The sequence below is a fragment of the Equus przewalskii genome, chromosome 17 (genome assembly GCF_037783145.1).
Source record: "Equus przewalskii isolate Varuska chromosome 17, EquPr2, whole genome shotgun sequence".
NCBI lineage: Eukaryota > Metazoa > Chordata > Mammalia > Perissodactyla > Equidae > Equus > Equus przewalskii.
Genome location: NC_091847.1, coordinates 30,546,122 through 30,565,677, shown reverse-complemented (window position 1 = coordinate 30,565,677; position 19,556 = coordinate 30,546,122). Strand labels below are relative to the sequence as shown.

The 19,556-nt window shown below is 39.9% G+C and overlaps 1 protein-coding gene across 27 annotated transcripts in view; it reads right to left on the bottom strand.

The window, feature by feature from the left end:
• Nucleotides 1-10,169: 10,169 nt before the first annotated feature.
• The window catches only part of MBD5 (methyl-CpG binding domain protein 5), a 423,339-nt gene continuing 413,952 nt past the window's right edge, over nucleotides 10,170-19,556 (bottom strand). For all 27 annotated transcript variants that reach the window (XR_011528341.1, XR_011528342.1, XM_070579639.1 and 24 more), the window contains 2 exons: nucleotides 13,722-13,797; nucleotides 10,170-10,779 (listed from right to left, as the gene is read on the bottom strand). Coding sequence is in view for 25 of the 27 variants with exons in the window: in XM_070579639.1 (XP_070435740.1) it covers nucleotides 10,708-10,779; nucleotides 13,722-13,797 (148 nt within the window). In the remaining 2 variants the exon portion in view is untranslated. The remainder of the gene's footprint in view (nucleotides 10,780-13,721; nucleotides 13,798-19,556) is intronic.

Genomic DNA, 19,556 nt, shown 5'->3' with positions numbered 1-19,556 from the left:
GTCTAACTTTCTCCTTCCTGGACATTACATTCAAGACTTACTAATCCCTCACCATTCCCAGAAAACCAGGCTGTTCTCTACCCCTTCCCGTGCCCCACCCTCGCCCCTGGCCTTTACGTTTCACTCTCTCTCTCTGGAATGTCCTTGACTCCTGCTGGTAATGCCTGAACTCCTACTCTTCCATAAGTCACTTATCTGATTCCCCAATATTTAAGCCTCCCCCTATTCCCAAGCTCTTTGTCATTCATACCTGGCTCATGGCTCTTGTCAGTGTATTGCAACAATTCTTTACATGTCTTTTTCATCCACTGGAACACGAGCCCTTGAGGAGCCTTTTTTTATTTTTTTACTTTATCTCAGAGATAAGATGCTCTATAAATACTTTGGAGTGAAAGAATGAACAAATCACATCCTTTGGAAATCTTAGCATTACTTGGAAGTGTGGAAATTTACCCAAATTGCTTTATGGAAGTCTTGGTTTATTGTTCATTTGGTTTATTCTTTAGGCTTATAAAGCTTCCAGAGCTCTGAGTTCAGATCAGAAATCTACCATGAGCCACTTTCCCTCTAAGCTGGGCTCCTCAGGAGGAAAATCCTCAGGAGAGTTAACTCTAGGATCTCTAAGTAAAGTTTGTCTTTATGCCTTGAAAAGACTTTAACACATGAGTCTATATACCTTGGCCTCATTTGTAAGATGTTTTGCGGTTTTGTAAAGCACTTTCATATGCATACTCACGTGAACTTCATGACAACCCTGTGGAGCAGGTAGGGTAATATCAGTGCCCCTAGGGACAGATGAGAAAACTCAGGTTCGGAGAAAGTTGGGCACTTGTTCAAGATCACAGAGCTAACAGCAGAGCTGGGACTAGAACCCAGTTCAGCTCCTTTTCCACAATACCATGACCTTATTAATGAGCTGCCTAGAATCACACACCTTGGGGACCTGTCGAGAAAGCTCCAGAGCTCTCCTGAGGCTGGGAGTGCATGGAGTACATGTGCATGTGCATGGTCAGGGTGCTGACCCACGTCTGTGAGCTGGCAGGCCTCCCATGGCATTGGCATGCCCTCTTACTCCTACCAAGTGTGGCACAGGCAGTATAGGACCTATGGTCAGTCCCTTGCACACTGGGTCAGCAACTCTCCTGAGCAGGTGACAACCTGGCAGTGACCCTGTCTCACACCCAGAGAAATATATTTATTTAGTAGACAGTTTGAGCTTATAGAAGATCAAAGTAATTTACATAAGCTAATATAAAACATACATTCCATGTCAGTTTTCAGATTTGCAGGAATGCTTTCCTCCCTTTCTTCTTTCCTTTACAACTTAACTAGAATTGAACATAAAAAGTTGAAGAAGAAGAAATGAGTCCCTCCTCAAGGAGCTCCAGTTCGTGGTTCAGTTCCATCACTGCCTTTGCTCAGTGGAGATACTCAGCCCCCCAGTATTTCATCCCTTACAGTGATTTCCAAAGTTGAATGCCTTGCACGATTGAATTATCTTGCACAATGCAAGATAATCCATTGGGGTGAGAGACAGAAATACAAAAACTTCTATTTCTGTTTGGTTTTTTTGTCTGTCTTTCCTAATTTTTATTTTGCATGTTTTATAACGCACATGATTTATTAATTCAGTAGTACACACACATATACAAATGCATTTAACTTGTATGTAGTATATCCTCAATTTATTTTTATTTTACTAATAGGAATTTCTGATGATAAAGTTTGGAAATCATTGCTTTAGAACAAGGAAAGCTATTCTTTGAGGCAGGAACTACACCTCTTTTTTATTTTGTTCTCTACTCAGAAAGCTGTGGGCTCCTCAGGATGGCAATCGCTGTGGCCTGATCTCCTTTGGCTGACCTGAGTGCCTTATGAGGCAAATGCACACACCACACCTTCCCCTCCTCCCAGCAGCCTCACCTGCTCTAAGGCTGTCTTGGAAACTTGGGCAGAGCCAGAAAGCCAAGAGTAAGGAGAGGAAACAGTCTCTCCTCTCCTTTGTTGACTCTTGCTCAGACAGATGGCATGTCCAGAGAAAGCCAGTGCATTTCTCCATTCCAATTCTTGCAAGCTTTCTTTTCCAGCTCCTGTGAATTTTTGCTGCCCATTCCTTGCCAAACAAACCAGAACAGGGAGACTTCGCCTGAAATCACAGGCTCCTGAACCTCCATGCTTGTTTGGAAATTTAAAGGAACCTACCGCTTCAAGATAATCCCTATTTGATTGGAAAAGGGGCACAGAGCCTGTAAAAGGTCACAGATGATTTCCTAAGGATATCTTGCCTGACCACGAAAGCTATTTAAGATTAACTTGGCGGGGAAAGCTATGTTCTGGGGGGACTCAGTTACAGTCCAGGTACCAAAGCCTAGGGCGACCAGTCCTCCTGGCCACGTTCCCCACACACTGTGCTCTGCAGCAGCCCAGGGAGCTGAGGAGACAGGAAACCCTAAGACGCCCTGCCCCTCGCGAGCTAGGTGTTCAGCTGAACCTACTCCCTCCATCAGTGTTTAACAAATTCTGTCCCCTTTTTTAGCAAGATGTGCCTAAGGCTTAACAGTCTGAAAAGTCTAGCTACAGTATTTAGACATAAACTTCCAATTAAGAAATAAATAATAATCCTTATTAGCACTTAAAAATACTCCCACTTCAGATTATTAGTTCTTTCCTCTCCCCTTTGAAAAGCATGCGTTAGTGTATTATCTCTTTCATTTTCATGCTAGTCTTCTACGCACAGCTAATCTTAGGATAGCTATGAACACCTTCCTCCCCCCTTTCATATTCTCAAATCTTTTGGGAACTGTCTGATTCTTGCTTGATACAAAGTCTTACTCCTCTCAAGAGCACCTGTGTTTCAATCAGGTAAGAGAAATAAATGGTTAAATGTGAACAGCAAGATCTCCTTAAGTGACCAGCCCACAGAATACTGGTTCTCTCTTTAAGAGAGTGAGGGCTGTGCCATTCCCACCCGTGGATGAAGGGACTGAGTGAGGCTAGGCCTCTCTTATTAACAGTAGCTAGACTTGCAGAGCACACTATGCCTGAGACTTCTCCAAGTACTTCACATACTTCATTTAATCCTCAAGTAATTTTAGGACCTTATTATCCCCATTTTTCAGATGATGAAACTAAGGCACCGAGAGGGTAATTTGCCTGAGGTTACACAGCCACTGAATGACTGGATTCACAATAGGACTCTGGCCCCAGGATCTTTTCAGTGATTTGTCCTAAAGCATGGAGCCAGTCAGTGGCAAGAACTAGGACCCCAAATTCAGTCTCTTAAGTCAAATAACACTTTTGCCTGTGCCAAACTCTGCATTCCTCAATTTGACTGATTTTAAGTTGTTTAAACTTGTCACATCTTGAGCTACGTATTTGAAGAGCCGGTTCCAACTTCACTCTGAGGCTGAAGGTTAGAAGTTCGGCTTCTGCTCTGGTTATCACAGCCAATGCGCTGAAATTCTTGGAGAAATCATTTTCCAGACTAGCTTATCGAGAAATCATTTTGCTGGTCCAGTGCTGCATGTGGCATTACGGACAGTAGAATTCATCTAAGAAACACCCTGGGTAGTAGATCCAGAAACTCTGGGCTGGAAGGAGAGAACCAGAAAAGGCCTCCGCGACGCAGTCTGCTTTGGGAAGGTAAACCACTCGCCTACCTTTAAAGACTTCCTGGGGAGACATAGCAACCCCAGACACCAACTCTTCCTTTTCTTTGACAACACCTTTTGCTGGCAGGAAGCTCTCTTTTCTAATCTAAATCTTTCAAACTGTAGCTTCACAGTAAACATTCCCTGAGTGTCTGCTATGTGCTAGGCACTAAGCTTCAGCTGCATTATCTCATTCAATTCTTACTCAGCCCTATGAGGGAAGTGCTATTATTACACACACACACACACACACACACACACACACACTTTTTTTAGCTGAGGAAGCTAAGCACAGAAAGGTTAAGTAACTTGCCCAACTAATTAGTGGCACAGCCAAAATTTGAATGTAGATAACCCCCATCCAGGGTCCAGTTTGTAAACATCATAATGGGCTGCTTCCCTGTTGAGGGCCCATTTGCTGTGTACAGGACCCTGTGCTAGAGGGAAGGGCTATTTGCTGGCCTCTGGACACCAGGATTGGATGACTGTTATTGTATTGCCTCTGCATTTTTTTTTAGATAATTAGCTTTCAAAAGCCCTCAAGTTCAATGTTTGCTGAATGTAGGAGGTGACTAATTGTGGTTGGCGATACCCTGAAGAGCATGTACATAATCACAGGCTGCAGTGGATGATGAAAGGCCATTGTGGTGTGCCCCCTCCTGTGGGGCAGAGGTCCCCGAGGCCAGATGGCCTTTTTCTGGGCCCTGACTCTCTATGGTCCTGCTTTCCTTTCCGTTCATAATCCTTGTTGCTCACCTGGTACCTGCGACATCTTGCACGCTCCTCTGTAGTTTCCTGTTTTCCTGTGGAGATGTGTAGCTTGAAGAGTTCATGCCAAAGGCCCACAGCTGATCTACACTTACCTGTGTATTCTGGTTAGCAGGCCTTGCTTTCTAACAATTTAACAAAATTTGGGATTTTAAACTTTCCCGACTTCTGATCCTCAAAGTAGAAACATTATTGTTTTACCAATAGAGCACTAATTTGTGTGAAAGAAATATGGAATAATGTTGTTGCAGTAACTGTAAGTGTACTGGATAGCATTTTTCATGACTATTAAAGTGAATTTACACATATATATTATATACATACCTCAGGACTGGGATGGAACTTGCTCAACAAATGTAATATGAAGAATTATGGTGGGCCCAGGTTTTTAAAAATTTTCAAGGAAGCACATACGTCTAAAAAATGTTGCATTTGAAAGGAGACATTTGCTCTTCAGTGTTGTCCCCCTCCCAGTGCCTGTTCTTCACACTGCAGTCAGAATAATCTTTTTAAAACCCAAACCTGATATCACCCCTCCTTAAAGCCCTCCAATAGTTCCCCGTTACCGTTACACTAAAGTGCAAAGTCTCGACAAGACTTGCCCAGACTCCCACTTTGCTCTTCGCCCCATTTCTCTTCATAACTCCCCTTGCATTCTACTCTTCAGTCATTCTTCTCTCACGCTTCATCCAACCTCCAGGCCTCATGCATGCCATTCTCTCTGCCCCTAACACGTTCTCTTTTACCCTCCGCCAGGCCACATACTTCTCTTTGGCCTGATTCCTATTCATCTTTCCCTGATCCTCACTCAAGCCCCATCCCCAGTGAACCAGACCGGGACCTCCCAAGGGCTCCCCTATCCCAGCCCTTAACACCCTTTATCATACTTACCTGTTTAATTGGCATCTTCTTGGACAGCTCCGTGAGGGCAGAGAATAAGCTTGTCTCATTTGCTATTGAATCCCCAGTGCTGTGCACAGGATGTGGCATAGAGTGAGACTCAAAAAATATTTATTGAATCAATAAATATATTGATGATATCTCCAAGATCTACTGAACTGATTCTATCAGAACTTATAAGAGGATTACACAAACACTCCTGATACCTGAGCCAGGCTGCTGTAGGGAGCTGTTAAAATATATGCATACCATGGTCCCCTTAGCCAAATTCCTCATCTTGACCCAAAGGAGGCAGCTACACCATCATCAGGAAGCCTTCCACCATCTGAAGCTCCTTCCGTTACCCAAAGTGGGCTGTAAGTCTTCTCGCAAACTCTGAACCACAGTTATTTGGATAACTTTCCTAAGCCCTACTTGGGAGTTCTCAAAACATGGTTGTCCTGGGTCTTATGATCAACAGTGTCAACTGTGTTGAAAATGAAACTGCGACTAATGTATTCACTTCCTTAACCACGGACTGAGAAGCACTCATTTGGTATGGATTTTGTCTTGGATTTTGATCTAGGAATCAGTTTCCTGTTGATTTTAGCATGGAAAACATGCCCATATTTTACACAGACATATGTTCCCTAATTGATTCCATTAAGCCAGTGGTTTTCAAATCTCAATTTATCTCCCACCCCTGCCCCCTACACCCACCTCAAGAGACATTTGGCAATGTTGGGTGTCACTGTTGATTGGTACAACTGGTAAGGGAATGCTATTGCATCTGGTGGGTAGACACAAGGGAGGCTGCCAAACATCCTATAAGGCACAGGACGACCCCCACAACAAAGCATGATCTCGCCCCAAATGTCAATGGTGCCAAGGCTGAGAAGCCCTGAGTTGAGGTAACACTCTAGACAAGTTGGCGCACAAGAACTAGGCCCTGTTTACCTGTGTGGTGCTTTCCAAGGTGTATGGAAACAAAGCTGAAAAGAGTAAGTTGAAAAGCAGTAAGAAGACTGTGGTTCTTCCCCTGCCTATGATTTAGAAATTAAGATGCACGGTCTGTCTCTAAAGTAGAATAATCCAGTTTGGGGAGGTTACCTAGGTAGATGCCAATTCTGGATCAATGAATCTCCTGTGGACATCTCATCATACAAGGTATTTAGCATGGAATTGAACAGATTCTTGAGTGTGAAAAGGAGTTTTCAGTTGTACTGAATTCAAAACCATATTTGTTTTTCACTCTGAAAATGTTCAGTTCAGATCATTTTCTTTTCCTAAGAGTACAGCCATTTGGACAAAAATATCCATTTGAAATGCAGGTGAATGTAAATTGCTACTATTCTACATAGACAATCCAGTGTATTTATACTTAATCCATAAAGGCATGATGTTACAAAACACATTTGTATATTGTGAAGCCATCTGGCATCAAATTTTCCAATTTATAGACAACTTTGTATTTACATAACAAATTATTAAGTCAACCACTTTTCCGGTTTATAAAAGGTCACTGAGGTACACACACAGTGTGTATAAAAGCAAATAAGGCTCATAATACATATTTACAGTAGATACAAATTAATCTTTCATATTTGAAGATAATACTTTTTATATATTTTTTTCTATATCAGACTCCCCACTGTTAGCAGGATTTCCCATGCTTGAGTTGTTTATTGCTTCTTGGCTCATTGATTTAATATTCACGTCTGGGTTGTTTACACATATGAATTACTAATGTTCTTATCTCTTTGGCTAATGCAAATGTGATAGAGTGAATGAAAGAAAAAGATAAACTAATTCAATACTACAGTTCTGGCTAGTTGATAGTATTTGTTCACAGTCCCTAAATGAATCAAGTAATGGACAACTCATCTTATATACTACATTGAAAAGTCTTGTGTTACACTATTTGGGCATATATAAATGGGCAAAGTAAACAAGATATCAGATTTTCAGTAAGGTCTAGAACCGTGGCTTTCCTTTCAGAAAGAGGAATGTCACTAGCATCTTAAGCATCTTAGATTTTAAAATCTCAATGCAAAACCGCTTGTGACTTACAAGAGAACATTGCAAACTTCATGGAAGATTACCAAAGTTAACTATAGTGTGTTATCATGGTCTGACACGATAAAAGCAATCACCTTATGGGATAAGTCAGTTGAGATCTTCATAAAACTTACAGAAAGCAAAGTAGCCACCCTCTGCTCCTTCCACAAGTCTGCAGTGTTACGTTCAAAAAGGAAGGTTGTGCTTACTTAAAAAACACACATAGCAAATAACTCAAAGTCAGGGTCCAAATGAAAGACTAAAAATGGCCCATGATATCACAAGGGATGAATATTCCTCTTAAAGCATTTACATTCATAATGGACTGAAATGTACAAACCAAAAATGTCCCTTTAAATAAATAAAAGCCCTGATTTCTTTTAATGCTACAAACAAGACAAATCAAACAAGAGCTAGTCAATTTTCACTCATTTGAAATTATCTTTAGAAACTACGTAAAAGCGTAGCTTATTCTCTTTGTGCTTCCTAAGACTCTTAAGGGACACAAAATAAAATTAGATATCCTGTTCCAAGAGATTGGACTATTATGATCTTTAAAAGAGCAAAAATTTTTCATTCTGTTTGCATTCTCAGATTTGTTGGAAAAAAATTTTGTTTTAGGGAATAAAAAATGTACTAATGTAGAAGGGCTAGCCTTCATTTTTAAAAAAATGACTTGGTTTCAGTACAAAGAAAGAAATGGCTCTATGGGCAAAATTCAAGCATGAGTGACCAATTTTTTAATTGTAAAGTAGGTGCAACATTTAAAAAAATGTTACAGCACTGCATGACCTGTAATGCTAACAATATTTACATTAACTGCTTACACGAAACAACTGTCAAAGAGAGGGAAAAAAACCCCATGTGGACTGAGACAACAACACCTAGCACCCACATCAAAGCCGTAAGCAACCCGTGAAACCATGGGCAGACATACTTTACACGGTCTGCTGATGTAAAGTATACATTGGTGGCGGAAGCACAAACCTAATTAGCTGAAAATAGCAAAAAGAAGGCTTGGTCAACACAAACTCAGTCTGAAGACAAAAAAGCAAAGGCTAAAAAAACTTCTGCATATCAACACACACACACCCCTACATACACACAGATACACCCAACATACAAACACACATATGTGCCTATCTGCGAATAAAAACCACTGTACACAAAACAGGAGAAAAGCGGTTGGTGCAAAGAAAAAAAAGGACAACACTAATGGTTTAAATATACCAAACACATCAACTTAAAACAAAAATGTGTCAACTAAACTACACAAAAGATTACTTCAGGTGACTGCATGACAGACCCAGCAGGGAATCCCACCATTACACAAAAGACAACACGAACCCACCCCCCAGAAGGAAGGGTTCCCGCCTCCAGGCCATGAAGCCCAGTGTGGTCAGTTGCATTCCATCAGGCTTGGGGGTAGGTGAGAGTGGTAGTGGAAAGGACAGAAGACACAGGAGACCTGGGGGAAGAACTGAGAGCTGTTGCTATCAAAAGTGAGCCCAGGTGGAGTGCTCTGCTGTGGCCCCAAGAAACCAACTGGAGGAATAACCTTGGTCTCCTTTTTCCTGAGTTACTGGAACTCTGCTACATCGTGGAACTGCGGAGTTTGGCGGGGGTGGGGGGTGGGGGGGGAGGCAGTGAGGGGGAGGAGTAAGGGAGGTGGTGGGCATTTAGCGATCCAGAGCATGGACCTCCCAGTAGCCCCGGCATTAAGCTGTTGAGTGAGCTCCAGGTTAGGGGACAAGGCAGCACTCTCTAGGGATTTTAAGGGTTTAGGGGTGGGAGCTGGTGGTTCTAAGAATAAACGTATAACAGAACACTTCTTTTGATAATCCATCAACAGAAGTCAGGCTAGAGGCCTGAAAATCTGCTCAGTTGCCTGGGAGATAGGGTTATCACCACCACCACAAAAATTGTGAAAAAAAGACGAAAAATTATGTTGTGCTACATTTCTTATTAATAACCTTGTACTTTACAATGGCTCACAGTTTTAGGTTTGTATACTTGTAATGTAGTATTTTCTCTCTACATTTGTTTCATATCTTTTTCTTACTTAATATAATATAAATAATTTGGTTAATAGATTTAACCTGCACATTTCAGCCACATTAATATATATATAAGAATCTGTTAATGGTATAAATAATTCTTTAAATAAAATAAATCTGATATGTTACATAATACTGATAAAAAATTACCATTGCTAACAATTTTGTAAGCCACTTTAACTTCTGGTTTAAGTAATACTGATGAATGGATATGAAACTTGCTTTGATGATTCATATTTACTTTTGTCACTACAAAAAAACTGAATTTTAACCAACCTTACCTCTGATAATGGTTTCAAGGTGGGGCTCTAGCCTCCATGTATGGAAACAGAAAGTTTTACCTTGCCAGGTATCGTTTGCAAAAAAACTCAACTCTGAGCATCAATGGTGGTGCAGCATAAACTATCTAATTCAGCAGGTGGCTCTCACACATTAACTACAGAAATGACTGAGTAAAATAGTCCATCTAAGATTTTTTTTTTATAAAACCTATTCTACTTTAAAACTTAGGTAAAAAAAATATGCAACAAATGGTTGCAGTTTTTGAATTCTTAATTTAGACGTGTGAGCCCTCATCCCTTTAGAAATCTGCAAGGTTTCAATTTCCTAGACACCCGAACTCAAGTCCAGTGCTTCCAGGCAAAGTTCATTCCAAACAAACAATATAAATGGACACTCAGTGGTGTGCAGTGTATGTCATAATTCAGGTAATACATCATCATGCCTTTTCTCTGCTGTTAGATACAAAAACAGCATCTTTTACATTATCATAGAAAAGCATTTAGGTTGTATTTTTATTTATCACTTTACACTGGTAGTCTCTGGTAGGTGTACTCCATAGAAACCAAAGAATTTTGTACACTATTTCTTTGTACAATAAAAGATAAAGTGTGCATTAGGTACGCTTGTACATGACAATATTGTACAATATTTACATTTCTGATATCACCATGAAATTCTGTATTTTCTATATACAACATTGAAAATTCTTCAGAAACATTTGGACTATTTCTTATAATCACAATTTTAGTATTATAGAAAAAAGAGTTTCTCAGTAATCTCTTGACCATTTATCACTCTCATCCTTCAGGGATTTTGATTGGTTTTTCCAGCATTCATTATCCTTCCTGATCAAAAAAAATACTGTATCACTGCTTCTTTTAGCACCCTGTGGTGGTGTAGCTATCTGCCATAGTATAAATATTGATATAACATCGGCTATATCAATACCTATATACAGATGTATCTGTGCACGTTCCTTTAATAAACACTGTGCATTGGTGGAATAGTCCCTGTTATCTGGAGATCTTCCTCCTCTTGGGTTTGGGGGGTCTCATTTGTCTGTCTCCCTGTGGGATTTGGTGAACCTGGAAATAAAGAGGTGGAAAAAAAAACCAACAGAAGTTGAAATCACAAACACCATTATGATTTCCAGCAAAGAAACAATTGGAAATAGGCCTCAGCTTTAATTTTCGATTATTTCTATCCTAAGGCATTTAAAATTTTTACCAAGACCCCAGATCTCAGTGCACCCACAGTCACTACAGAGAACAAGGAATCCTGGAAACTGACAAGCAGAGCAACACTCTGTGGACCCCCAAAACAGTGGAAGGCAAAGGAGCAACTGGAGAAAAATCAAACATAAGGCAAGGTGATGAGCAGTTCCTACCCCTGCTGTACATTTAAGACAAAAATAAGGCTTTTTCTGTCAGGGATCCCTAGATCACCAATTACACTAGAGTCTGGAAAAGGGATAAATACATACCAAACAGGTTTTATTCTTTACTTCATCACCCGACTTATTTTACAAGTACCAGGAAGGGTCAAAGATTATAAGAACATGCACACAGCTCAGCCCCAGGAGGTTTAGTTATGAGAAGAAACAGGATGGAAAATAGAATACCCCTACCATCTGTTGGCAGATCTAAGCTTATGGAGTCTGGGAAGAGCATTTAATACAACTCACCTTTACATACTAATGCAGAAACTAGCAGCATTTAAGGGCTGTGTATCAGACTGAGCAGTGGTGGGGTGGTAGCAGAGCATGATTGCCAAGTATCAGACAGCAGGTGTGGTTTTGAGGGGCAGAGGGCAGGTGCTAGGGAAGTGATCAGGTGCCCCATGTTGTACTGGCTACTGATAGGAGAGGGCAAGGTCAAGACCCAGGAAAGGCAGCATGGGCCCAAGGCAGTGGTAGCAAATGCTTAACAACCAGCCCCTGTGGAGGGACACAGATTAGCATATGCCAATTTCTGTGGTGTAAATACTTGCACCATGGCCAATTTCAAGCTACCAAGGTGGTGTCACAGAACTCAGAGTTGGGAAGGGATGTGCATAATCAGCTCTTGAGGTCCACTGTAAGTTGGCTCAATTGTATGTTTTAAAAATAACATTTAGATAACAGCAAAGGCCAATGTTATTCAGAGTCAAATGCAGAGAGCTTTTTAAAAAATAATATTAAAAAAAAACTATGAGTTTCTCAAACTGCCTTTCATCTTAACCCCTCCATATACACTTTTTAAAACCACTAGTCTCTGATAAAGAGCAATAGCTGAAAGCTACTTAAAATTGAAGAAAGGAGCCTTTATCCAAGATTACAAACTAGTAACCTGTGGACCAAATGTGCCCTGAAAAGGTCTTTCATTTAGCCATATGGTGTTCTAATAGTTTTAAAATAGCTGTCAACACTAAAAAATGAGAAGTTTTACTTCTACACTTCTGCTGTCTCATGAAAAATGGGAAGATCATGCAACACTGGTGCAATTCTCCATATGGCTCAGATCTGCTGGAGCATGGAAGAAGGAGCTCCTTCTGGAGCGAGCACACTCCCCAGGTTGCCACGGTCCCCATCACTCCCAACTGCCCTCTGGCCACAAAGGCCAAATATCCTGAGGCAGAGACTAGCAAGATGCTTGCCAAACCCATTTTCTCTTCTTCCTGAGCAGGCACATTGTATAATGCATTTCCTAGTCCACTTGAGTTAAGAAGGCCATATGATTGGGTCAGGCCAGTGGGAAGTCAGCATGAGTGACTTTCCAGGCCTGGTCCATAGAACCTATCCTGGCAGTCCTCTGTGTACATTCTCTTCTCTCACCTGCGGAACTGGATGCAAAGGATACAATGGAGTTCTCTGGGGCTCTAAGGAATGGTAGACACTTAATATAGAAAAAACCTAAGCCCCAGAATGACTGTGTGGAAAAGCCCTTCCCCAACCAGAACCAGACCCAAGTCAGCAACAGCTCACTTGGTTGAGCCTCTAAGACTGAGTGCTGGTAGGCAGCTTACCCTGATCAGTGCATCTTGGTTGGCGTTTCTCAATCTACTCAAATTGCTGTTTTTCTCATAACTGATCTACTTTACTTATTGATAGCACTTGGCCCCAGAAGATATTTCAATTTTTAATCCCCACTCAGGAATTTTCCTACAGTTCGATCAGGAAATTTAAAATATCAAGGCCTCAATTTGGCCATCTGTGAAATGAAGGGTTGGATCACAAAATCTCTAAAGCCCATACAACCCCAGCATTCTATGAATCTATAACTTACATCTGTCATTCAGTAGCCACTGGATGGGTTTCATATAACCTTGTTAACACAACGTGTTAAGTAAAAGTAGAAGAAACTACCTTTCTTTGTTGAATAGCTTAAGATAATTCACATTCTTTTAGCAATTACCAAAATTATATTTTGAGTGTTTACATTAGCCAATACGTGAATTAGAGGATAATGATTAAACTTCTCACATTCAATGCTGTTATATGCACAGTCCAATAAAAATGTAAACAAAAAGTAGACACTACTTCTTTAAAATCAGAGTTTATAGTGTTAAAAAATGTAACAACAGTATTTTGTGCCAAATATTTTATTTTTTAGGTAACAAGAGAAAGGAAATGAGAGGCCTATGCGCTCTTTATCTTGGCCCTATTCTTTCCAATTTCACTTTTCTGTTCTATGGACAGAGTGAAATTTGCATTACTGAATATTTAGGTAACAGTAATGGCCACTGCTATTCACAGAGTCAAATGCAGAAAGTTTACATTGTGAACTTCAATCTGCTGCTTGCATTTTAAAAGAATGTTATGTGGAAAAAAACAAAAGTTATTTATCTCAGAAAAAAGGCAGAGTTAATACGGCTGGGTTATTTTTTCTTAAATTACTTTGAATCTTTTCTGATAACAGTATTTTTTCCAGCCCAGTAATTTAGTATTGCTACCTGAGCTGCTTGACAATATTTTAGAGACTTTACCAAAAAGTATAATACAATTTATTTTTAAAGAAACATAGTATAATGAAAAAATAAATTAACTTACAGTCCCAGACATTTTGTCCAGTTCACTCATGGCCTCATGAATAGCAGCTTCTAAATGGTTATTTAGCTTTCCACTTCTGGAATTAATGAAAACAACACACTAGATTAATATATTAAAGAAACAAAATCTCAATTTAATTCCCTAATCAGAAGTACTAATTCCACCAGAGAAAGTCAATTTATATTCGCATTTGGGAAATTCAGATGACAAAACACTCTGGGATGCTTACCACTGAATATTAAGAATAAAGGGGCAGAACGACAGCAAAAAATTAAACGTGATTGGGGAAAACTGATTCTTTCCCCTTCTACATGCTTCTTCCACAGTCTGATGATTTTGCAAGAAGGTTGGGCCATGGGTCTCTTTTCCCGCAGAGGCCGCTCACCCTCCTGGACTCCAGTCTGCCCTGCGCAGTCTCTTGTTCTGGCTTGTCTCTTGTTCTGGCTTGTCTCAGGCAGCCAGGCTGTGTGGCCAGGGGAAGGGCTGAGGGGCTGAACTGCAGGCTCTGGCCACTAGGGAGCTCCCTCTGCCCTCTCTGGAGCGTCCTGGCTTCTGGAGTTGAGCAAAGTGAAGGCTGAAATCCTGGTGCTGTTTGTTCCAGGTGGGAAACGGCCTAACTCGCTGCACTTGAGGCTCCCTCCATACTTGGGCCCACCACGTTTTCTCCAAAACCAAAATAACATAACTATGTGAAAAGATAAGAATGACAGTCTCAGAGTCTCTATCCCTCATCTGACCTTTTCTCTTCACTCAGCATTCCATTACATACGTTTAGCCTGAATAACACACACATGGCACGTCTGCCATTACTGAAACTTACCTCTAGGAAGCTGTTGAACTAATTACTAAAATCAGGCAAATCCATACTATCCACCTCTGTAGTTATGTACCTTTTGTCCATCCTGACTGTTAACTTTTCCTTCTTTACATATATAAATAACCACCCAATTATTCTGAGTACTAAGGTGATTCATTTCATTTTTCTTGTCATGACAATTACCAGAGAAGCTGCAGAGGTAAACCTTTTTGAAACAGTACTAGCATGGCTTTTCAAGAGTTAAGTCCTGTCTCAGCATCTATATGGAGACCGGAAATGTACAGTTGTGGAAGAATTTGGCTCACACTCCCATTTAGTTTGGCTCACACTGTGTTTAAAAACATATTTGAACTTTTGCAGAATGCCTTTAGATGAGGCCTTTGGGATTACCACAGCCCTCACCAGGTTCTATACTCATGTACCAGGACTGGATAACCTTGGAGAACCCTGAGTTTTCCACTCCTGAGTAGTAAACTGCTAGGCACATTGTAGATACTCCATATATTTACTACATAAATATATTTGTCCAAAGATAGCATGATGGCCCTAAATTTTGGAAAACATATATGTACCAGTCAGTTTGAGAGATTAATGTACTGGTTTTAACTAAAATATAAAGGGTAATGCAGCACCAACCCCCTTTTGCTGACCTGTAAGTGGCCTCTAGCTTTTATATTTTTCCCATTTATTTTTATAAATGTAAGCAATGCAGACAAGTGCATAGAATAAGTTAACAATTCCTAACAAATCCACTTATAAGAAAAAAGTGTTAATAATTTACACATTTCCTTTAAGTCTTTTTTATTTAAAAAATAAAGCTGAAGTTCCCATTTGCCGTCAATTCTGAGTTCCATTGTCTCCCACTCTCCTCCCCAAAGGCAACTGTGTTGTGTATCCTTCTAGTATGTTTTTATATTTTATATGACATATCTATGAACAATACGTAGTATTGTTTTATGGGGTTTTTTTATACATATACACAAAAGGTGTCCTGATACACACAGCATTCTGCAACTTGTCTTTTTTTCCCTTTATCACTGTTTTTGAGCACTGTCCAAGTTGATATAACCTATCCTTATACTGTCTTGTATTTACCTACACATTCCAGTTTTAAGAGACCCCCGGTATCTCGCGGAGTCAGTCTGAGTCGTTTTCCCAATGAGGAGTTTGCTAAGCATAATTCTGGGTGACTGGGTGGGAATCCAATCCCAGGGCCATCTAGGCTTGGCTGAGGTTTTTGTAGGCTGTTTGGCAAAGGTTGTGACAGTATTACACCTGGCCTCATTGCCTGACAATATTACGCCTTGTGTGACATAAACAGATTTAGCCTTACTATTTCTTTTGCATTTAAAAGTATGAACATGTTTTAAAAGATATTTATTTGTTATGCATTTTTATTATAATATCTTATGCGTTTAAAATTCACTACATAAATGTAGTCTAAATGTCTAATGTATAAAAAGAAGGTAAAATGTTTCAGTGAAAAACCATCAGAGGGCTGGCCCTATGGTGGAGTGGTTGTTTGCGCTCTCTGCTTCGGTGGCCCAGGATTTCGCTGGTTCGGATCCTGGGCGTGGACCTAGTGCCGCTCATCAAGCCATGCTGAGGCGGCATCCCACATGCCACAACTAGATGGATCCACAACTAAAATTACAACTATGTCCTGGGGGGCTTTGAGAAGAAGAAGGAAAAATTTAAAAAAAAAAAAGTGTCATTCTGCCGAAGGGAATTAAAAAAATTCACTCTATTTAAAAAAAAAAACCATCAGAGAATCTTGGTTCTCTTACTTTATCTTAATCATAAAAATAGCTACTATTTATTGAAAATTTTCTATGTGCCAAGAATTGTATTAAATCTTTATATAATTACTCATTTAATCCTTACAATAATTCTATGAAGTAGGTATTACGACAACTGTTTCTATGCAATACTTCATGACTTCTTAGGGAGAATTGGTGAAATCAATTCCAATTTTGTAATGAATAAGATGGATATTTAACTACAAATAGTTTTCAAAAGTAATAGAGTCATGAAAAAATTTTCCCTATGAAAAATTGCAATAACATTACCATTAAAGTATAAAAATAATTTGACATTGTTGGATGAAAAGATAAAATTTTAGGAGTTTATCATCTTATCCTTCAACAAGATACTTAAAATGTTTGTAAACAACTTGTATTAATTTAAGTTAAAATAGTATAATGTCTTTCCCTTAACAAACTTAAGTAATCAATAGAGGGAGAAACGACTACTTTTGGGAGAGAATAAATATAGAGACATAGGCCATTAAATTCCTTGAATACATCATGAGACTCAAGAGGTAAAGAGAGACTCTCCCAGATGTCAAATCTTCAGTCCAATTTTTACACTAACGGGTCAGGTCAGGGAAGAATGAACTTAAAAGAGGAAGAAAAAGTGCCATGAGTTCACGAAATGAACAATTAGTCAAAATTCAGTCTTCCAGCCCAGAGGCCTCCCTGTGGAGTCTCTTCTACTATTTTCTATTCCCTGCTGACACTTAATAATAAACATTTTCACTAATGGACACTCTAAAACCTACTTGATTAAGAAATAGATGTTCATATAATCACATTTCTTGTTATTAATGGAGATAATTGCCACTTCTCCTCTTTCTTGCCTATACTGTCACACGTTATCCTTATCTTCACTAATCAAAAAGCCAGTACACATCTGTGAATGGTACAAGCAATAAGAAGGAAATGAGAAACTCCATGTTGCTCTACAGTCAGTTTAGAATTTAAGCAACTCACTTCATGTAGAACGGAACAAATTTGGGTCAGACCTAAATGTCAAGAATCTTAGATTCTGAAACCTAACCTGGACAAAGTATGCAGATTTAAGAAAACTTAAGACACTAAGTATCATTTCTTGGTTTTAAAGTGAAAGTGTGATTTATTTTTATCACTTTGTCACTTTCCAACTTCATAAAAATCAGGTTACTAAACAAATTTATATGCACATATAGACAGATTCTCACTTAAATGAGAATCATAATATATCTAAAAGTTACAGAATTTTTTCTTTTTTGAGAAAGATTAGCTCTGAGCTAACATCTGCTGCCAATGCTCCTCTTTTTTTTTTTTTTGCTGAAGAAGACTGGCCCTGAGCCAACATCCATGCCCATCTTCCTCTGCTTTATCTGTGGGACACCTATCACAGCATAGCTTGATAATCAGTACGCAGATCCAGACCCGGGATCCAAACCAGCTATCCCCGGGCCGTTGAAGCAGAATGTGCAAACTTAACCACTGCACCACTGGGCCTGCCCCTGGAATTTTTTCTTTAAAGAAAGTATTTCCTCTTTTAAGTACAAAAGGACCCTGAGTAATATCTTCAATAAATATGTTAATATTTCTTTTGTGACTGGGCTGTAATAAGCACATCAATTTAAAGATATTTATTGTACAGTTTGATTGTAGGATATTGAGGATTAAAATGACTACATAGAGTTCTAAACATCTAGTGTGGTGGTAGAATGTTTCAATTGGCAAAAATATCTGATAATTTTCTTTGCTTCACCTGTATCTTTATAATAAAAATAAGTGTTTACTAAATACTTCCCATAGGCCAAGTACTGTGCTAAGGCTCTCTTTATATTATCTATAAATGATAACAATCCTAAGAGGTAGGTATTAACATGCCCATTTTAGAAATGAAGGATTTAGGCTCAGAGAGGTTAAGCAACATACTCAAGGGGAGACAGCCAATGAAGTGGTAGGGAATAGAATTTGAACTCAGGTCAAAAACCAACCTCTTAACCATCTTGTTCCAAATGATACCCTCCTTTTTCAGTCTCTTCTCTCTCCTTTTCCCCACAGTTCTACAAAAGCAGTCAAATCTTTGTCATCCTAAAACTTCTTCAGTTATTTTTCCGGAACTTTTCACATTAAGGGTAGAAAGAAGAGTAAATAATCTGTATCAGCTCTCTCTACTCCTTTCTTATTCACTCTTCAACCCATGGCCACTTGGATTGTATACCCACCACTCTACTGGAAACTGTTTTCAGTAAGGTTACCAATGGCCTCCAAATTGCCCAGTCTAATGGAGGTTTTTCAGTTCTTCTCTTACTGGACCTCTGTTGACCATTCTATCATCCTGGAAGGTTTTAGTCTTTGGCGTCTAACACCCTACTCCCCCACCCCTGATTCTCCTCCTCCTTTCTGATCATTCTTCTCATCTTCTTCATTATCTCCAGTAAGTGTTCAGTGCCCTAGTGTTCAATCCTTAGTCCACTGTTCAAATCGGTCAAAGTATCTCTGTGTGATTGCAGCCATTTTTACATAGTGAAATACCACTTCTTCCCAGTTTCAGACCTGTGTGTCCGACCTATCCAGGGGCACCACACGTTGCACTCAACAGTTCTCTTCCGTATTCTCCATTTCAGTCAGTGTGTCCACCACCCACCAAGTCACCCAAGCTAAAACCTGGAGAGTTGTCCTTGATTACTTGCTCTCCTTCACATGCCAGTCAATCTCCACGATGCTCTGTCACTTTTACCTCCTGTTTCTTGACCACATTCCTTCTCCTTCATCCTCATTGCTTGCCTCCTGGTCTGAGTCCTCATCCTCCCTTCTCTTCTGCCATGACCTCTGAAATGATCTCCCTGTCTCCAGTATTGTTCCTCTAAAATTTACCCTCCACACAGCCATGTCAGAAGTGAAAATCCAACCACAAGTCGCCTCAGACACTCCCAATAGGATCAAGGAGCCGATGGGCCCTTATAAGGCCCTTCACGATCTGGTTCCTGCTCACACCTTTGTCTGCACCCCTTACAATTTCCTACCCGACGCCTTACAGTCCCCAGATCCAAACTCCTGGTCTCATCTCAGCACTATCCCACCCACCCCATCTTGGTCCTTGTTTCCTCTGCCTGGCTAATATCTATGTAATGTGTAAGGCTTGGCTCAGATATCATCTTATTTAGCAAGAATTCTTCTACCTGAATTTAATGTCATTTCTCAATGATCCAAAAACACACTATACACATTGCTGTCATT